Source organism: Moschus berezovskii, chromosome 17, assembly GCF_049115385.1.
Source record: "Moschus berezovskii isolate FMDL1 chromosome 17, NW_MosBer_1.0, whole genome shotgun sequence".
Lineage (NCBI taxonomy): Eukaryota > Metazoa > Chordata > Mammalia > Artiodactyla > Moschidae > Moschus > Moschus berezovskii.
Genome location: NC_142476.1, coordinates 54,778,227 through 54,796,199, shown reverse-complemented (window position 1 = coordinate 54,796,199; position 17,973 = coordinate 54,778,227). Strand labels below are relative to the sequence as shown.

Sequence of the window (17,973 nt, the reverse complement as noted above, 5' to 3'; positions counted from 1 at the left end):
GTGGAAGGCAATGTAAAGGAAGAGTTACTGACATAGCCAGATTAACATTTTTAAAAAGACAGTAACAACAATCGTGTAGAGCTCAACACTCCATATTTATCACCTTATTAAACCTTTATAAAGCTTAATCACTGCTCTCCAATAGTTATACTAAATAGTACTGCTTAAAAATTATTATATTTAATCAGTAATATTAAAACAATAATCCAGTAATTATATTAAATATTACTGCTCTCCAGTGAATATAATTATTATCCCCATTTTTAAAAGTCTCAGAGAGGTTAAAAAAGTTGCTTTAGTCCCAAAGGTAGTAAGAGACATGGCTGGGGTTTTGAACCAGGGTCAGTCAGTTCTGGAAACCATGCTGTTGATAGTTAAGCTGCAATTTTGGAAGGAACCCAGAAGGCATGTTGAAGTGGGAACCAACCTGGGAGCTAAGAAGACCAAGAAGTGTCAGTGCTTCTGCTATATAAACCCCAAAGACACGTCTAGGCCTGTGTTTCTGAGTCCTTCCCTTCAATTCTCTCAACCCTTGTCCATCCAACCAGGCTTCCAACCACACTCATCCCCAGACACTGCGCTTGCCGAGGTTCTTCACTTCACTGAAGCCAAAAGCCAGTTATCTGTCCTCATCTTATTTGACCAATCAGCTCCTGGATTTCACTTCTCTGGTGACTCAGCAGTAAAGAATCCACCTGCCAATGGAGGAAACTCAGGTTTGATCCCAGATTTGGGAAGATCTGCTGGAGGAGGAAATGGCAACCCACTCCAATATTCTTACCTGGGAAATCCCATGGACAGAGGAACCTGGTGCGCTGCAGTTCATGGGGGTGCAAAGAGTCGGACATGACTGACCAACTGAGCACACACGCACTCCTGAATTTCCTCCTACTTCCCTGACTAGTCCTTCTCTATTTCATTTGTTGATTCTCCCTCATCTCTCCAACCACCAGAACTTTGGAGTGTTCCACCGCTCACTGCTTTTTCTCTTCTTATTTACCTTCATGGACTTGACAATACAATACAATCTCTACATTTTGATGACCAGCTAAATGCTGATAACTTTCAAATTTATATTTCCAGCCAGGCCATCCTGTGCCCTAGGAATGTTCCCCATTCCTAACCAAATGCCTACTTGATATTGCCATTTAGTTCCTTAATAAGCCTCTCAAATTGTACATGTACTGAATTGAACTTCTGAACTTCCTCCATACTTGGTGGGTTCTTCCCACAACCTTTCCTATTTCAGTAAGTTATAACCCCATCCTTCCAATTACTTAAGCCAAAGCTTTGGAGTTAACTGGGACACCTCTCTTTTTCTCACAACTCATATCCAATATGGAGAAGGCAATGGCAAGCCACTCCAGTACTCTCGCCTGGAGAATCCCATGGATGGAGGAGCCTGGTAGGCTGCAGTCCTTGGGGTTGCTAAGGGTCGGACACGACTGAGAGACTTCACTTTCACTTTCCACTTTCACACATTGGAGAAGGAAATGGCAACCCACTCCAGTGTTCTTGCCTGGAGAATTCCAGGGATGGGGGAGCCTGGTGGGCTTCCGTCTATGGGGTCACACAGAGTCGGACACGACTGAAGTGACTTAGCAGCAGCAGCAGCATATCCAATATGTCACCATCTTTTGTCTTTCTCATGAAAATATTTTTGGCATTCAATCACTTCTATTTTATTATGAATCCAAACCACCATCATCTCTCACCTATATTATTGTTGCAAAAGCCTCCCATCTGGACTCCATGTTTCTACTCGTTTCCTCTTATGGCCTGTTTTCAACAGAATAGTTTAAGTGATTCAGTTAAAATTAGTTTCATTCAGGGGCCCATCCAGAAACGAAGCTGGTCCCAAATGAGTGAATTCATCTCCCACTGAAGACCCTTTAATGGAGGGGCCACTTACAACAGATAAACAACAAGGTTAAGAAAACAAACAAGAGAAAATGAGTATCCAGAGACTGGCAATATAGGAAGCTATTGCATCCTTGGGACTGAAAACTCAAGGAGAGGACATAGTGTATCAGTGAGGACTAGGATCCTAGGGAGAAGGCCCCCATCAGAAGATGTAGGAGAGGAAGGATGCAGCTGCTTCCAGAAATAGCACCAAAGAGGGAAAAGAGAGAGTAGGCAATAACCTGACCACTCTCTCTTCTCATTTTCTGGTCTCCTTTATTGTTGTTTAGTCATTCAATCATGTCCAACTCTTTGCAAACCCATGAACTGTAGCCCGCCAGGCTCTTCTGTCCATTGAATTCTCCAGGCAAGAAAACTAGAGTGGGTTGCCGGTTCTTTCTCCAAGGGATCTTCCCCAACCCAGGGATCGAACCTTCATCTCCTCCATTGACAGGTGGGTACTTTACCACTGAGCCACCAGGGAAGCCCTCTGCATTGCCTCTTAATCCTACCTTATGGAACCTCTAGGATATTACCTAGTTCCTTTATTCCTAGCCATCAGCTTTCTCCTTTGTTTCCATTTTATGCTGCACTGTTGCCAAATATATTTTGCTCCATAACTGGATTTAAAACTTTTGCCTCTGAGTCAATTCATTCCATTTGTGAAAAGCAGTCCTACTTCTTAGGATGAGCCCAAATCTGCTTTCGTTCATCCACTTATTTATTCATTCATTCAATAAATATTTGTTGAGTATCTACCATGTGTCAGGAATAGGCCAGGTTCTAAGATTATAGCAATGAATAAGGTAATAAGTTTCTACTCCTAAGAAACATAGAATCTAGTGGGGAAGACAGATATTAAACAAATAATTATTTAATAACAATCAAAGAAAAGAAGAATATGGGCTATGAGAGCATTAAAGAGGGGACCTGGTCTAAGGCGTCAATTGTCATGAAGGGAAATTTAAGCAGAGAACCTGAAAGATGAGTAGGAATCAGGGACGCAAAGAGTAGGGGGTTTCTAGATGGGGAGGGGGAGTAACTGCACTCAGAAGAAGCTAATGTGTCCAAGGCAGGCAGAAAAAGTTCTCCATTGTGGATGGAGTACAATTCCTGAAGTGCTGGTGTGAAATGTGGTTGGGAGATGAGCAAAGACTAGATTTGTGTGCTTGTTGTGTCAATGACTTGGAACCACAGTACGTCCTAACAGCCAACTGAGAACCTAGAAACTAATGAGTTTCTGGGGATTTTATCATGTAGTCCAGGGGTGGTAATAAAGACCCATTCTGAGGGCTCTCAGTGGGAATCAGTTGATGAAAGTTATTAAAATAGCTATTGATAGGATTTTGCACGATTGGGAGATCAAGGAAAAGAAAACATCTCCTTGATTTTAGACTTTAATCTTATAAACCAGCAGCATGACTACATATGTGCATAAGTGAAGAGAGAAATATTTTAATTTCTCTTGGCTTAGACTCTTTTGGGAGAGGGCAGTTAAAGTTTTAAGGTAGAAACTATATTTTTTCTAACTGAAAGAGGACCATGAGCACTTCCTGTTTAGGTCGATTTTTGTTTTCTCTCATTAAACACTTCTTTTCTAATCTTTTAATCTGCTGACACCAAGAATTGTTCCACCTTGTACTACTATGTGTGCTCTACTTGTCTATGTCCGTTTGACTTGGGTATCTTCTGAATACATTTGATTTGTTCAGTTTTCTCTTTGGGGGAACCTGGGAAAGCTAATATTCCTGCTTCCTCTGCATTTCTAGCTGGTGTCTCAAGTGTGTACCCATTTCAGTCCTACATGAAAACATCTCTAATTAGCAGGATCTATATTTGTTTTTCACCTTTTCTTTAATTTTATCTGAAGTAGTACTTTGAGCTAAGAAGAAGTATAAAATCAAAGTGAAAAAAACTTTAGCCTGTAACAATGTTATAGCCACATTTTTTTTTTTTTTAGTCTGGCTAACCAAGCCAAACATTAAACCCTGTTTTCTTAGAAATTTCATATATTCCAATTCTTTGATAACAATGAGATTCACAAGGTGGTTTTTAGCTGGGTACACACAAGGCATTTTGCGTTGACACTGTTTTAGCAAAGAGAAGGCACATGTTCTCTGTAGGAAAAACTACTGTCTCTAACCCTGAAGAATAACAGTCTGGAGAATAAATCAAGGTGAATTGGTTGACTTGAGCAACCTAGAATTGAAGCTATCATGATGCACAGACTCCAGGAGTCTTTGTTTCATTGCGCTGAATGATTGTTTTTAGATTATTAATATTTTTCCAACAACTGTACATTATTGATGCAAAAACCCATATGTATACTACTTCATACACACTAGGATGGTGATAATCAAAATGACAGGCAATAACAAGTATTGAAAAGAATGTGGAGAAATAGGAACCTTCGTACATTGCAGGTGGGATTGTGAAAGGGTGCTGCCCTTTTGGGAAACAATTTGGCAATTCCACAAAATGTGAAGCATGAAGTTACCATATGACCCAACAATTCCACTTCTGGGTATATGACCAAGAGAACTGAAAACGTAAGTCTACTCCAAAACTTGAGTGTGAATGTTCATAGCAGTGTTAGTCACAATAGTCAAGAAGCAGGAACAATCCAAATGTCCATCATTTGATGAATGGAAAAAGAACATGAGGCATATTCAAACAGTAGAGTATTATTCAGTAATTAAAAGGAATGGAGTACTGACACATGGTTAAAAAATGGCTGAACCTTGAAAACATTATGCTAAACAAAAGATGCTAGACACAACAGGCCACATACGTCCAGAAAGGTAAATTCATAGAAGGAAAAAGTAGGTAGGTAGGTATTTATCAGGGGCTGGGAAAGATGGAGAGTGACTACTATTGGGTCCTGTGTTTCTTTTGGGGGGTTATAGAAATGCTCCAGAGTTAGATAGCAGTGATGGTCACAGGGTCTTGTGAATATACTGAAATCCATTGGATTTTATATTTAAAAACAGTGAATTTTATGGTATGTGAGTTTTACCTAAGTAAAATAGATTTTTAAGAGCCATTACACAGGATCAATATAAACATGTTTATTATCAAACTTTACAGTGCCATGTTAAGTACAATAGTTGTGATTGTAGACATTTGTTGTTTAGTCACTAAGTTGTGTCCAGCTGTTTTACAACCCTGTGGACTCTAGCCCACCAGGCTTATCTGTCCATGGGATTCTCCACGCAAGAATTCTGGAGTGGGTTGCCATTTGCTTTTCCAGGGGATCTTTGTATCTCAGGGATCGAACCCACAGCTCCTGCTTGGGAGATGGATTCTTTACCACTGAGCCACCTGGTAAGCCCAGGTATGACATAAGCTTAATAAATACATACTTAAAACATTTAAAATCATAACTTAAAATACTTGTACTGAATTAAGACTTATGGCATTTATACTATATTCAATGCAAGCAAAAAGAACACAACCTCTAAAAGCACTTTAATGCTTAGTCGCTCAGTTGTGTCCAACTCTGCGACCCCATGGACTATAGCCCACCAGGCTCCTCAGTCCATGGGATTTTCCAGGCAAGAATCCTGGAGTGGGTTGCCATTTCCTTCTCCAGGGGATCTTCCCTACAAAGGTATTGAACCCACGTCTCTTGCATCTCCTGCAGTGGCAGGCAGATTCTTTACCACTGTGCCACCTGGGAAGGTAAAAACACTTTAAAAAACACTGAATCCCACAGGGATCAAAGTGATTGAGACTGTACTTGCTGTGCTAAATAGAATTTTCACGATTAACAACTTTTCACATGTCATCACCCTGTGACATTAAACTTTTGTCATTTCCCCCCAAGTCTATAATAGAATATCTGTGACCAATTAGTTTCCTCTAAATTCTTGACAATTATTATTCATCCCCATGACAGCAACTACAGAGTCACCATGAGGGACAAAAGAAAGAAACAGTGCCACTAAATATTGTATTATCCCACAAGATTGCAAAGTGAGTGAAGGGTGAGTTAGGAAAGGAATTCTGAGATTCTAGAGCCTTAGTCTCTTTGCTTTTGCATGGGCAAGAATATCTTTTCCTTCCAGTAGCCAGCACTGGAAAGGAGAGAATCGAGTCTTTTTTGGTGGCCGACTGGACATGCTCGTTGGATTTTGTCCACTGAAGTCCTCATGGGTACCATGGCCCCACCTGTAAATGTAGCCAGTGGATGCAGTAGGAGAGAAGAGCTGGAGACCCAAGCAGACCTCTCTGTCTCTGCCATCTTCAGGGTATTGCTCTAGTTCCCTAATTTGCTTGTGCTCCTGCAATGAGAGTGCATGACATCAGGATCCTTAATATTTTGCATACTAACAGTAACAACAAAATTCCCCTTCTAGCACAGACAACTGTGTGTACTCTCACAAGGCTAGTTCAAATATGAACACTATCCTATTCAATTGGGATAGTGAAACTATTCTGTACGATACTGTAATGATGGATACATGTCACTATATATTTGTCAAAACCCATAGAATGTACAGAACCAGGACTGAACCCTAATGTCAACTGTGGGATTTAGTTAATAATGATGTATCAAAACTGGCCCATCAATTTTAACAAATACCATACTAATATAAAATGTCAATAATAGAGGAAATCAGAGTGTATGACGGAGGTATGTTGGAACTCTGTTCTTTCTACTGATTTTTTTCTGTAAACCTTAAACTGCATACACAAAAAATGTCGATTAATTTTTTAAAAAATCTATTCAGAGGTGACTTGAAATCTCACAAAGCAAAGCAGAGTGTTGTTAAGAATACAGATTTTAGAGCCAGACTGCCTGAGTCTGATTCCTGACTATATAACTTAATAGTTTTGAGATTTTAGACATTACTCAACTTCCCTGTGCCTCATTTTCTTCATATATATAATAATAAATACAATAGCCCTTATCTCTTAGAATTCCTAGCTTAGAGTGGTTCCTAGAACATAGTAAGTGCCATAGAATGGTTAACTATCATTATTATTATTAATGTTCATAAATGAAATGACTCATTGAAGGCAAGATTCTTGTTCCTTTCCTCTCCTACAAAAAAAAAAAAAAAAGGAGAAACAACTTTCCATAAAATAACACCAAGGTGGTGATTCCCCCCCTAGAAACTAGCAGGTTTGGAGGGTTCAAGGAACAATAGAATATGTGGAGAAGATGTCTTTTTTCAAAACCATATGTGATTTTACCTGATTCCTTTGGACTTAAATTAACTCGGAAGGTGTTGAGTAGCATCCATCTGATTTCAGACTTGAGCAGCTGCTGTGGAACACATGACAGCACCAAGGTAAAGCACTGGTTTCCAACACGAAGAGAAAAATGTGTAAAATGTTCAAAGGCATGTTTTACATTAAGGTTGTTACAAAAGTATTTGTAGTTTCGGACTGTGAATTTTAAATCATAACTAGGCTCAAACACATCGTTAGCAATCAAAACAGGAACCATGACAATCAACACGTTTTTGCCAATGAGAAATAAGTTGCTCTATTCCTGTAGCATAAAAATTTGTGCTTGGGTATTCAGTGAACTCTTGGCAAGGATTTTCTGCCTCAGGCTGGTTGTAGAAGCATTTTTCCCTGCAAAAAGTTGTAAAGCTGCTTAATGAAGTGCTAGTTGGTTGGCAAGAGGTCAGGTGAATATGGTGAATGAGGCAAAACTTCATAGCCCAATTTGTTCAACTTTTGAAGCATTGGTTGTGTGATGTGTGGTCCAGCAATGTAGAGAAGAACTGGGCCCGTTCTGTTGACTAATGCTGGCTGCAGGCGCAGTTTTCGGTGCGTCTCATCAATTTGCTGAGTATACTTCTCAGATATAACAGTTTCACTGGGATTCAGAAACTTGTAGTGGATCAGACAGGCAGCAGACCACCAAACAGTGATCATGACCTTTTCTTGTGCAAGTTTGGCTTTGGGAAGTGCTTTGGAGCTTCTACCTCGGTCCAGCCACTGAGCTGGTTGTCATATAAAATCCACTTTTCATCACATGTCACAATCTGTTTGAGAAACGGTTTGCTGTTGTTGTATAGAATAAGAGAAGACAACATTCAACATTTTTTGTTGTGTAGAATAAGAGAAGACAACATTCAACATTTTTTTTTAATTTGCGGTTAGCTCACTTATTGAGCCTTTTCACCTTTCCAATTCGCTTCAAATGCCAAATGACCATAGAATGGTCGACAGTGAGTTCTTTGGCAGCTTCTCACGTAGTTAGTTGTTAGAGGATCAGCTTTGGTGATGCTCTCAATAGGTCGTTGTCAACTTCTGATGGCCAGCCACTATGCTTCTCATCTTTAAGGCTGCCTTCTTTGCAAAACGTCTTGAACCACTACTGCACTGTATGTTCATTAGCAGTTCCTGGGCCAAGTGTGTTGATGTTGCAAGTTGTCTCCACTGCTTTACAACCCATTAAATTGCTTTGAGTTTTGCCTAACATCATTTCTGTAGTCCAAAATAGCAAGTTTGATGCATGAAGCAGGGCACTCAAAACTGGTGCTCTGAGTAGGGGGATTCAGGATGGGGGGACACATGTGCACTTGTGGGTGATTCATGTTGATGTATGGCAAAAACCACCACAATATTGTAAAGAAATTATCCTCTAATTAAAATAAACTAATTAATTTTTTAAAAAGAGCAGGAACAGAGTAGGAAACAATTGCTCTTCATTATAAATAAATAAATAAACAGCAATCAATGCCATTAATGGGGCTTTCCTAGGGGGCAATAGTGGTAAAGAACCTGTCTGTCAATGCAGGAGACATAAGAGATTCAGGTTTGATTCCTGGGTTGGAAATACCCCTCCAGTATTTTTGCCTGGAGAATCCCATGGACAGAGGAACCCGGTGGATTATTGTCCATAGGGTTCCAAAGAGTCAGACACAATTGCAGTGACTTAACACACACAACGTCATTAGCAAAAACACATGAAGTGAGAAATATGAATTAAAATAATGTATAACATAACCACATTTATTTAAGAATGTATTCCAATATCAAACAGCAAATTTCAACAGTGCAAAACCACAATTACTTTTGCACCAACCTAAAGTCAAGAATGGAGCTTACCTGGCAGGAGAAAATTTTTTTGCTGCAAGAGAAAGAGAACTATTAATTTGGGCTAAATGACTTTCAAGGACATTTTAAATCCTGAAACATTATGACTCTATTTATCAGGGATTGCAAACTCAAGGCCTTCAAGGCCCTTATAATGATCAGAACACAAACATATCTTGGTGACAACAGGGCAGGGCGAATGTAAAGTGTACCTTCGTGCAAAGGGTACAGCAGCTTCCTAAGGCAGGCAGATAGCCTATGGGCTCCACCTGCCAAGTTCGTCTGTCTTCCAGTTGGCCATGAGAAATCTCAAATCTGATTTGATATGAAATTTCCTATTTCATAAATGTCAGAATTTAGTTCAAAAAATTTTAAAGACTCTGTAGGCCAAACAGATCAAGAGCGTGGCTAGATGTGTTCGCATAGTCTCTGTGTGTGCTTGGTTGATCCATTGTGTCCAACTCTTTGTGACCCTGAGGACTGTAGCCCACCATGATCCCCTATCTATGATTTTTTCCTGGCAAGAATACTGCATATTTCCTGAGATGCTCCCAAATTTAAGCCTATATTCCAAATACAATTTTTAGAAATGTTTTCTTCATTTTCCCAGGAACACTAATTATGGCAGCCTCAGCGCAGCAACTCCTCGGACCACAGGGTTCAAAGTGAATAGCATCCCCTGGAGTTGTACAATGTTAGCATATGAAAATTTATATTAAAACTCTTTTCCTAGATTTCTGCTTATTTATCCTGCAGTTTATCCATGTTTATCATTAAATGACTAGTGATTTGATTCTAATTACTTTTTAAATCTGTGAGAGACAGCATGACTCATCAATGAGAAAAAAAATTTTTTTCAAAAACTTTTTTGGAGTACGTTCATAAATGCCCTCACCTTTCTTCTGAAGCCGTTTCAGAAGCCAGAAGAGAAGTGATGGTATTGTCACAAGGGAGATTCCAGCAGTGGAAAGTCCAACTGCCAAGGGAGTTTGGGACACAGTGGGAGCTAAGGAAACAGGGGGTGAATGGTCATGAGAAGAAATTAAATTTAAAGTCTTCCTGTTCTGTCCATTTGCCCTTTTCGTTGTACACTGGTTATAATGTGCAAAGCAGAAGAGTCATCTAGTCCAATACATGAGGCAGAGACATGGTACTAAAGGCCTCTGAGATCAGCCCAAACCTCTTTGTGAGCTTATCTCCCAGCACGGTCAGACAGAGCTCTAACTTGCCAAGCTTTTACTGCACACCTTGGTTAACCTCTGTCTCTCTTTCTCTCTTTTTCACTCGTTTTGCTTTCCCCCTCCAATTTCTCCCACTAGCTCTCCTTTCTCCAATTATCAAAATTCCATCAACATGTCACTCCTGTTTTCTCTCTTCCATAAAATGAAATAAATATCCATCCATTAAATGTTAACCTGGGTAACCTTTCTGACCTTCCTGGTTTGGATGTACTGGATAGTTCATTACTGTGGCCAGATAGCTTCCTTCCTTCGCTCCCTTTCTTCTCTCTGATTCCCCCGCCCCAGAAAACCACCATCACTCAGTGCTTCACCTTCACAGGTTGGCAGCATCCCAGACCAGTGTCCTGTAGCACCGCAGGTCAGCACTACAGAGCCATTGAGCATCCATCTTTCAGGACATGCAAACGTACACTCAGTGCCAAGCACGGGCTCCCCACTGCAGTTCATGTTGAGCTTTCCAGAAACGTCCAAACGTGAACATCGTACCACTGAAAATGATAGGATATGGGTAGCAGTTAAGAAAAATATTCTGGAAGACTTCTGAAACTGACAGAAAGTCACCAATAAATTATGTACTACATAGTTTTCAGTATGTAGGAAATTAGAATCAAGTCCTTTGGGGCAATCTACAAAGCAGATAAATTTTATGTGGCTGCCTCTTCATTGGGCTTCCCTAGTGACTCGGTTGGTAAAGAAACTGCCCTCAGTGCAGGAGACTCAGGTTCGATTCCCGGGTCAGGAAGATCCCCTGGAGAAGGAAAAGGCAACCCACTCCAATACCCTTGCCTGAAGAATTCCATGGACAGAGGAGCAGGGCAGGCTGAAGTCCATGGGATTGTAAAGAGGACATGGCTGTGCCTCTTAATTAGTCCCCTGACAAATGGTAAGATGGCTGTGTTTCCTTTGAATTCCAGTCCCTCTGTTGACAATGATGCTAGACAGCCTTTTACAGGCTCCTGAGCTCTGTTCTGACATGTGATGAAGTTAGGGTCGGGAGAAAGATTTTAGGTAGCCAGGGAGCAACTTATGAGTCTTGAGTACTTACAGATGAGGCCAAAAAGAAAGGAAGATAAGAAGGCAGCCACATCAAATTTATCTGCTCTACAGTTTGGTTTTTGTCTTGTGGTTTTTTTTTTTTTTCACAAGAAATAACTCTGTGCTGTATTTGGCTACAAAAATGTTAGTACCTGATAGTGAAACCTGCTTGTTTTCAATATCCTTGCTCTTGCTTTATTAAACTAAATTTTAGTGCTTATGTATGTTTTAAGGGCGTCTCTAACTGAGACTATACTTGAAACATTTTAATCACTGCTAGTTATGAGCAGTTTCAGAAGAAGGGCATGACAAGAGTTTTAGAGTCAAATCATAAGGAGAAGGGGGTGGCAGAGGATGAGTTGGTTAGATAGCATCACCAACACAATGGATATGAATTTGAGCAAACTCCGGGAGATAGTGAAGGACAGGGACGCCTGGAGTACTGCAGTCCATGGGGTCTGAAAGAGTCAGACACGACTTAGCAACTAAACAATAACAACAACATGTTCTCATAATTCTATTTTGTAAATTTTCTAATGTGATTTCCCTTTAAGATTTCTGCTTACTCGAATGTTTATAAAGTTAAATATATTTATATATTTGCGTGTGTGCTCAGTTGTGTCAACTCTTTGCAATTCTATGGACTGTAGCCCCCTGGTGACCCAGCAATAAAGAATCCACTTGCCAGTGCCAGAGCCCAGGAGATGTGGGTTCAGTCCCTGGGTTGGGAAGATCCCCAGGAGGAGGGCATGACAACCCACCCCAGTGTTCTTGCCTGGGAAATCCCATGGACAGAAGAGCCTGGCGGGCTACAGTCCATGGAGTTGAAAAGTTATACAAGCCCAGAACAATTAAGAAACCAGCAAAGCATCCACTCTTATTCCACACAGTCCTTTCTCTGGACAAGCATCAGTTCTTTTATATGCATCTCAAAAACATAAGATGGTTGTTGCCCATCAGATCTGATTATTATAGTTAATGTAGGCAGCTGGTTTCATTTTAAGTGCCCACATTTGCAGACTGCTGTTCTTTGAGAAAGGAGACTCTCAGGCTTACCTTCACAAACTGGGACCTGCTGTGTCCATTGTCCCTGGGCAGTGCATTCAACCTGGCTTGGCCCCTGCAATGTGAAGCCCTCTGCACAGGCGAAGTGGCAGGATGACTTGAAGGCAAACTCTCCAACCAAGGAGTGGCTACAGTTCACAGTGCCATTCTGAGGACGGCTGATGACTGCACAGGTTACAGCTGCAACACATGTCCCAATTTATATTAGCAGGTCAGACTTGCCCATCTGGAGAATAGGTGAGATGTTATAGTAAATCTTGATGTGGAAGCACCTTACCTTTACAAGTTGGCTGCTTGTTGTCCCAAATCCCAGAGGAGGTACACTGTAGGTGCTGGGGTCCAGTGAGTTTATATCCTTCCTGACACTCAAACGTACAGGTGGTGTTCCATGGGAGGCTTCCATGGTTTTGGGAACAGTTTACAACTCCGTTGTCCGGATTTGACAAAGCATCACACTTAACCACTAGGGATTTGAAAGAACACCATGAAATTTTGAAGAAGAGTGAGATATTCACTTCTTGTTGAACTGGAGTTTATAGCACAGCAAGGAAACTACCTTCAGAGGGTAGAACTCAAAGCCTGAGGTTAACTTCTGGGGACATGCATACCCACAATAAAGTTCTTATGTTTTTTTCTTGATATTTTCATCCTCTCTGATTGACTTTGACTATGCTAAATTGTTCCTGATTGTTTTACCTGCCTTATTTTACAAAAGGCACAAACAAAGAAAAATAGCAGATTCTAGATTAGGATTTATGACTAGTTGTGATTTAAAAAAACAAATCCCAGCATACACAGAACGTTCATTAATTTTAGCCCAGCAAGACCTGGAGGATGGAGAAGGAAATGGCAACCTACTCCAGTATTCTTGCCTGGGAAATCCCACAGACAGAGGAGCTACAGTCCATGGGGTCACAAAAGAGTTGGACATGACTTAGTGACTAAACAATAAGACCTGGAGGAAAAAGTTTTTCTGTCTTTGGCCTAGAAAAATAAAACAGAGAGAAAAGGATATATTGAGGCTGCTTGGTTATCATGATCTTCAATGGTCCAATTTCATGGATGAAATTAAACAGAGAAAGGAGAGGGGAAGTCTTTCAGATTTTGAGAGGGCAGTTCCACAGTTCTGTGTTCTCTTACACATCACGAGAGCCTCAGAAACACTCATGTCAAATACAGGATCAAAACTCTTCTCAAAGCCAGCTGGTACCATAATGGTCCTATATACAATGGCTGAGAGAACAAGTTGAATTAGAACTTGTTTAATTAGAATAAGTTTAGAAGGAATTTTGCCTGAAGTGCTGAAAATGGCATAAGTTGGGTAAAAACCAAGGGGATGAGAGATGAATTGGGGAATGTTCTATGCTTTCTGAGAGAGACTTACCATTGCAGGTTGGGAGAGGAGTGCTCCACTCTCCAGAGGACATGCACCAAGTGGCCTCTGTGCTGCTTGGGAGGTAGCCCTCTGCACAGCTGATGGAGCAGGAAGAATTGTAGCTGAATTTCCCCAGAGGGTTGCAAACCAGATGTCCATGCTCAGGATGTTTCTGTGCCTGACAGGTCACAACTGAAAAAGGAAAACAAATCAGTTCTGCTCCTCTCTCACCCTGTAGCACGTGAGAAGAACCCTGGACACCAGAACTACTATTTATCAAATGTCAGGCACCAGGCTTCCCAGGTGGCACTAGTGGTAAAGAGCCTGCCTGCCAATGCAGGAGACAAAAGAGACCTGGGTCCGATCCCTGGGTTGGAAAGTTCCCCTAGAGGAAGGCACAGCAACCCATTCCAGTATTCTTGCCTGGAGAATCCCATGGACAGAGGAACCCGGCAGGCTACAGTCCATGGAGTCACAGAGAGTCATACATGACTGAAGGGACTTAGCAAAGAGCAGGCACTATGAAAATGTCATGTCTGCATTTGTTCACATCATCCAAACCACAAGCCTATGAAGTCGGTACTCTATTGTCCTTGTTTTACAATGAGAAACCTGGGACTTGAGAGTTTACCTCCCTGTTGTCAAGGTGCCATAACTACTAAGTGGGGGAGCTTGGATTCAAACGCAGGAAGATCTGATTTCACAGCTTCAGCTCTCAACCTCCTGACTCCATATGCTCCAAGGAAGGGAAAGCATGCAGACCTGACGCCAAAACCAGCTAGAACATAAAATGCTCTTACAATCTCAAGTGAAGGAAAAGGTGAGACCAAGCCTTACCTTGCTCACATTTGAGGCCCTTGAAGCCAGGGTGGCACTGGCAAGTGTAGTTGTTGATGGTCTCCACACATTCACCATGGCTGCTGCAGGGTGTGGGGCTACAGGCAGCTGTGGAAAAGACAATCGTGATGACTATTGTTATTATGCTTCAACTGAGTTTCTTGGAATTTGGGATCAACAGTGTGTAACAGGGATGTCACCAATGATACAGAGTGTCAGAGATTTTAACGGAGGTGCTTGATGAAATGCCCAAGCTGAGTTTTAAGCTCAAAAATTTCAAACCCTGATGTTACTATCAGAGGTAGTAACTGTAACTGGCACCCAAAATAGAAAATTCATTTTATCACAAATTTTAGAGAATTCTCCTACTGCAAATAAATAACAAGTAACTAAAAAGTGTGTTATACGTGTACATACACACTGTTTATAAGTATGTGGTGGTTTAGTTGCTAAATCACGTCTGACTCTTTGAGACTCCATGGACTGTAGCCTGCCAGGCTCCTCTGTCCATGGGATTCTCTAGGCAAGAGTGGGTTGCCATTTCCTTCTCCAGGGGATCTTCCTCACCCAGGGATTGAACCTGAGTCTCCTGCATTGCAGGTGGTTTCTGTACCAACTGAGTCACTGGGGAAGCCTATATTTATATATACACATATGCATATATTTAGGTCTATACTTATATATGGCTTCCCTGGTTGCTCAGTAGGTAAAGAATCTGCCTGCAATGCAAGAGACTCAGGTTCAATCCCTGGATGGGGAAGACCCCTGGAGAAGGAAATGGCAACCCACTCCAAGCCTCGTGGGCTACAGTCCATGGGGTCACAAGAGTTGGACACAACTTAGCAACTAAATCACCACTATACATAAATAAATACATTCTTAACTACACTCAAACAAAGAAGCAAAAAGAGGTAAATTTCAGTTGTTTAAACATTTTAAATAGAATGTTTAAAAACTGTATCTTTTTAGAACATAAAATCCACACAAAAGAGACCAGTTTTTGTATACAGTCAACAATCTATCAAGATGCTCACACACAACATCTCCCTCCCACTGCTGCCCCAGACTCCCTACCTTTATAACACAAGGCGAGCTTCTTTTTGGTGCATCTCTCATCATTCCACTTGCCTGAGTCCTTTTCTCTCTTAATATAGATCTCTACACAGTCCTCATCACTTTGCTTATTGTTTGGTTCACCTGGAGCCCAGTTTGTGGCTTCTTCGGTCAAAGGCTTATTGGTCCCTATCCAGGTCCATGTATCGTTGATCTTTCTGATTCCAATCCAGTAGTAACTTGGTGAATGGCTGAATGTGGAGTTCAGGTATTTAATCTCTTCCTGGTTTTGAATTGCAACTAGAGCTGTGTAAGTTTTCTGGCAATAATCTCTGGCCTCCTCAAAAGTCATGATTTCCGTGGATGCATGGTAAGACCAGGTTCTACTTTCTTTAAGCAGGAGAAGCACTAAGGGGGAAAACATGAAAGGAATTGGGAAGTTTAGCCCTGCTGTGGTTTGACTCTGTTAGCTGAATCTTTTGTTGTCGTATTTTTGGCATCTAGTGACCTTTGTGTGCGTGCCTGCTCAGTCGCTTCAGTCATGTCTGACTCTTTCCGGCCCCATGGACTGTAGCCCGCCAGTCTCCTCTGTCCATGAGATTCTCCAGGCAAGAATACTGGAGTGGGTTGCCATGCGCTTCTCTCAGGGGATCTTCCTGACCCAGGGATCGAACCCATGTCTCCTTCATTGCAGGTGGATTCTTTACTGCTGAGCCAGCAGGGAATCCCCCTAGTGGCCTTTGGGATGATTCAATTTTTTTTCCAAAGTAAGAATTTCTTGGAAAAATTTTTTCCAAAGTAAAAATGGGTACGAATGGAGAAGCTACCATTTACTGTGTTTCTCTTTTGTAATTGACCTTCCACTTGGTGCTTTACCCACTATAACCTATCAATACACCTACCTAATAGTAGAATAATAATCAAAATAACTAAGCTTTTTTGAGCACTAAGTATGCACCACCAAGCACTGTCTGAGGCACTTTACATGAGCCATGATATTGAATCCTCAAAAGGCCTCTGGGAAATAGATTATTTGTGATCGCTCTTTATACCTAAGGAAGCTGAGACACAAAGAGGTAAATGGCTCCTAGCCCAGGGCACAGCACATTATGAGGAGGAGCCCAGGATGCTGCTAAACAACCTACGTTACACTCGGCAGCCCCCCACAAGGAAGACTTATCTGGTCCAAAATGCTAGTAGTGCTAAAGATAAGAAATTTTAGTCTATCAACAGACATTGACTTACCCAAAGTGAGAGCAGAGAGATACTGTGAAGCAATCATGACTTCAAGAGTTCTTTTGATCCGAAGATTAGACTTGAAAATGCTTTTCTGGGGGGGAAGTACAAAATTAATTATAGAATGAATTCCCAGGCTACCAGATACCCAGATCATCCTACAATGATGTGTAGAGTCGCATCAAAAGATGTTTAAAGGATTATAATCTTTTGCCACAAGGTTTATTTCAAAGAAGTTTGCCCAAGGAAATAAATACAGAAGTTAAGATTGTCATCATTTCAGTCAAAAAGAAAAGTCAGGTTTTAACTAGTCTGAATACAATAAGAGCCTGCATGGATCTTCTTTGGAAGGCGTTTTGCATATCTATTCATATTTATGATCTGTGCTTCATGGTCAAGACTGCTCTTATAAAGATTTCTTGCACTTACTCTTCAGTATCAGATTCCTTCTGTGTTGTTGCAGCTTCTGTTTTGTGCCACTCCTGCAGGTTTGATGTGAGGTCAGCCAAGAACAGTAGAGCCCTGCTCCTGCTGGAACCATCCTTTATAGAATGGCTCGCTTCCTGTGAGTAATACCAAGATATGTCCAAACCCAGTAAAAAGGAATTCCCAGCAATTCCACAGTGCTAAAAATTTCAATGATGTCAAAATGAATTCTCCTTTTTAATGTGCCTTTTTATTTTAGATGAATTCTATTAATATGACACAAATGCACGGTTTTAATTCTATTAACATAAAATCCATGTCTTTAGAAAGCTTTAAAACGTGGCTTATTAGCAGTCCCTTTCCTGAAATTGTGGTAGTAATCAGAATTTTATCAACTGAAGTGAACTAAGAATAGTTTTGTTATCTATGGGCTATTACTCTTGATTTTCTTACTGCATACCAGTCAATAATGGGTCATCACTCACTTTTTTTTCTCTTTCTCACCTTCCAGCTCAACTCATTTTAAGGTACACTGTCTCAAAGAGGTAATGTTAATCATGAAATAAATGTTAACCCTCAGATTCTATGCATAGTTTTGACTAAATTACTAGAAATAGTATCTCCTGCTTACATGTCTGAAATAATTCCTTGTTTCTTAAATATAAGAAAAATGAGAAACAGATATTCCATCTGGAAAGTGTTCGTGATTTGTTCAGTGAGAAAATAAAGATGAAAACTATACAT

General features: G+C 40.8%; 1 protein-coding gene across 1 annotated transcript; it reads right to left on the bottom strand.

Annotated features, from left to right (window-relative positions):
- Positions 1-5,121: 5,121 nt before the first annotated feature.
- On the bottom strand, positions 5,122-17,326 carry SELE (selectin E). The gene is made up of 12 exons (XM_055418834.2): positions 17,233-17,326; positions 16,813-16,897; positions 15,589-15,975; positions 14,515-14,622; positions 13,687-13,869; positions 12,580-12,765; positions 12,294-12,482; positions 10,514-10,690; positions 9,857-9,967; positions 8,974-8,995; positions 7,102-7,174; positions 5,122-6,185 (listed from the first exon to the last, which is right to left on the bottom strand). Exons 2-11 carry the CDS (start codon positions 16,847-16,849, stop codon positions 7,117-7,119), a joined length of 1,458 nt encoding a protein of 485 aa, XP_055274809.2. The 5' UTR covers positions 16,850-16,897; positions 17,233-17,326; the 3' UTR covers positions 5,122-6,185; positions 7,102-7,116.
- Between the last annotated feature and the right edge of the window lie 647 nt (positions 17,327-17,973).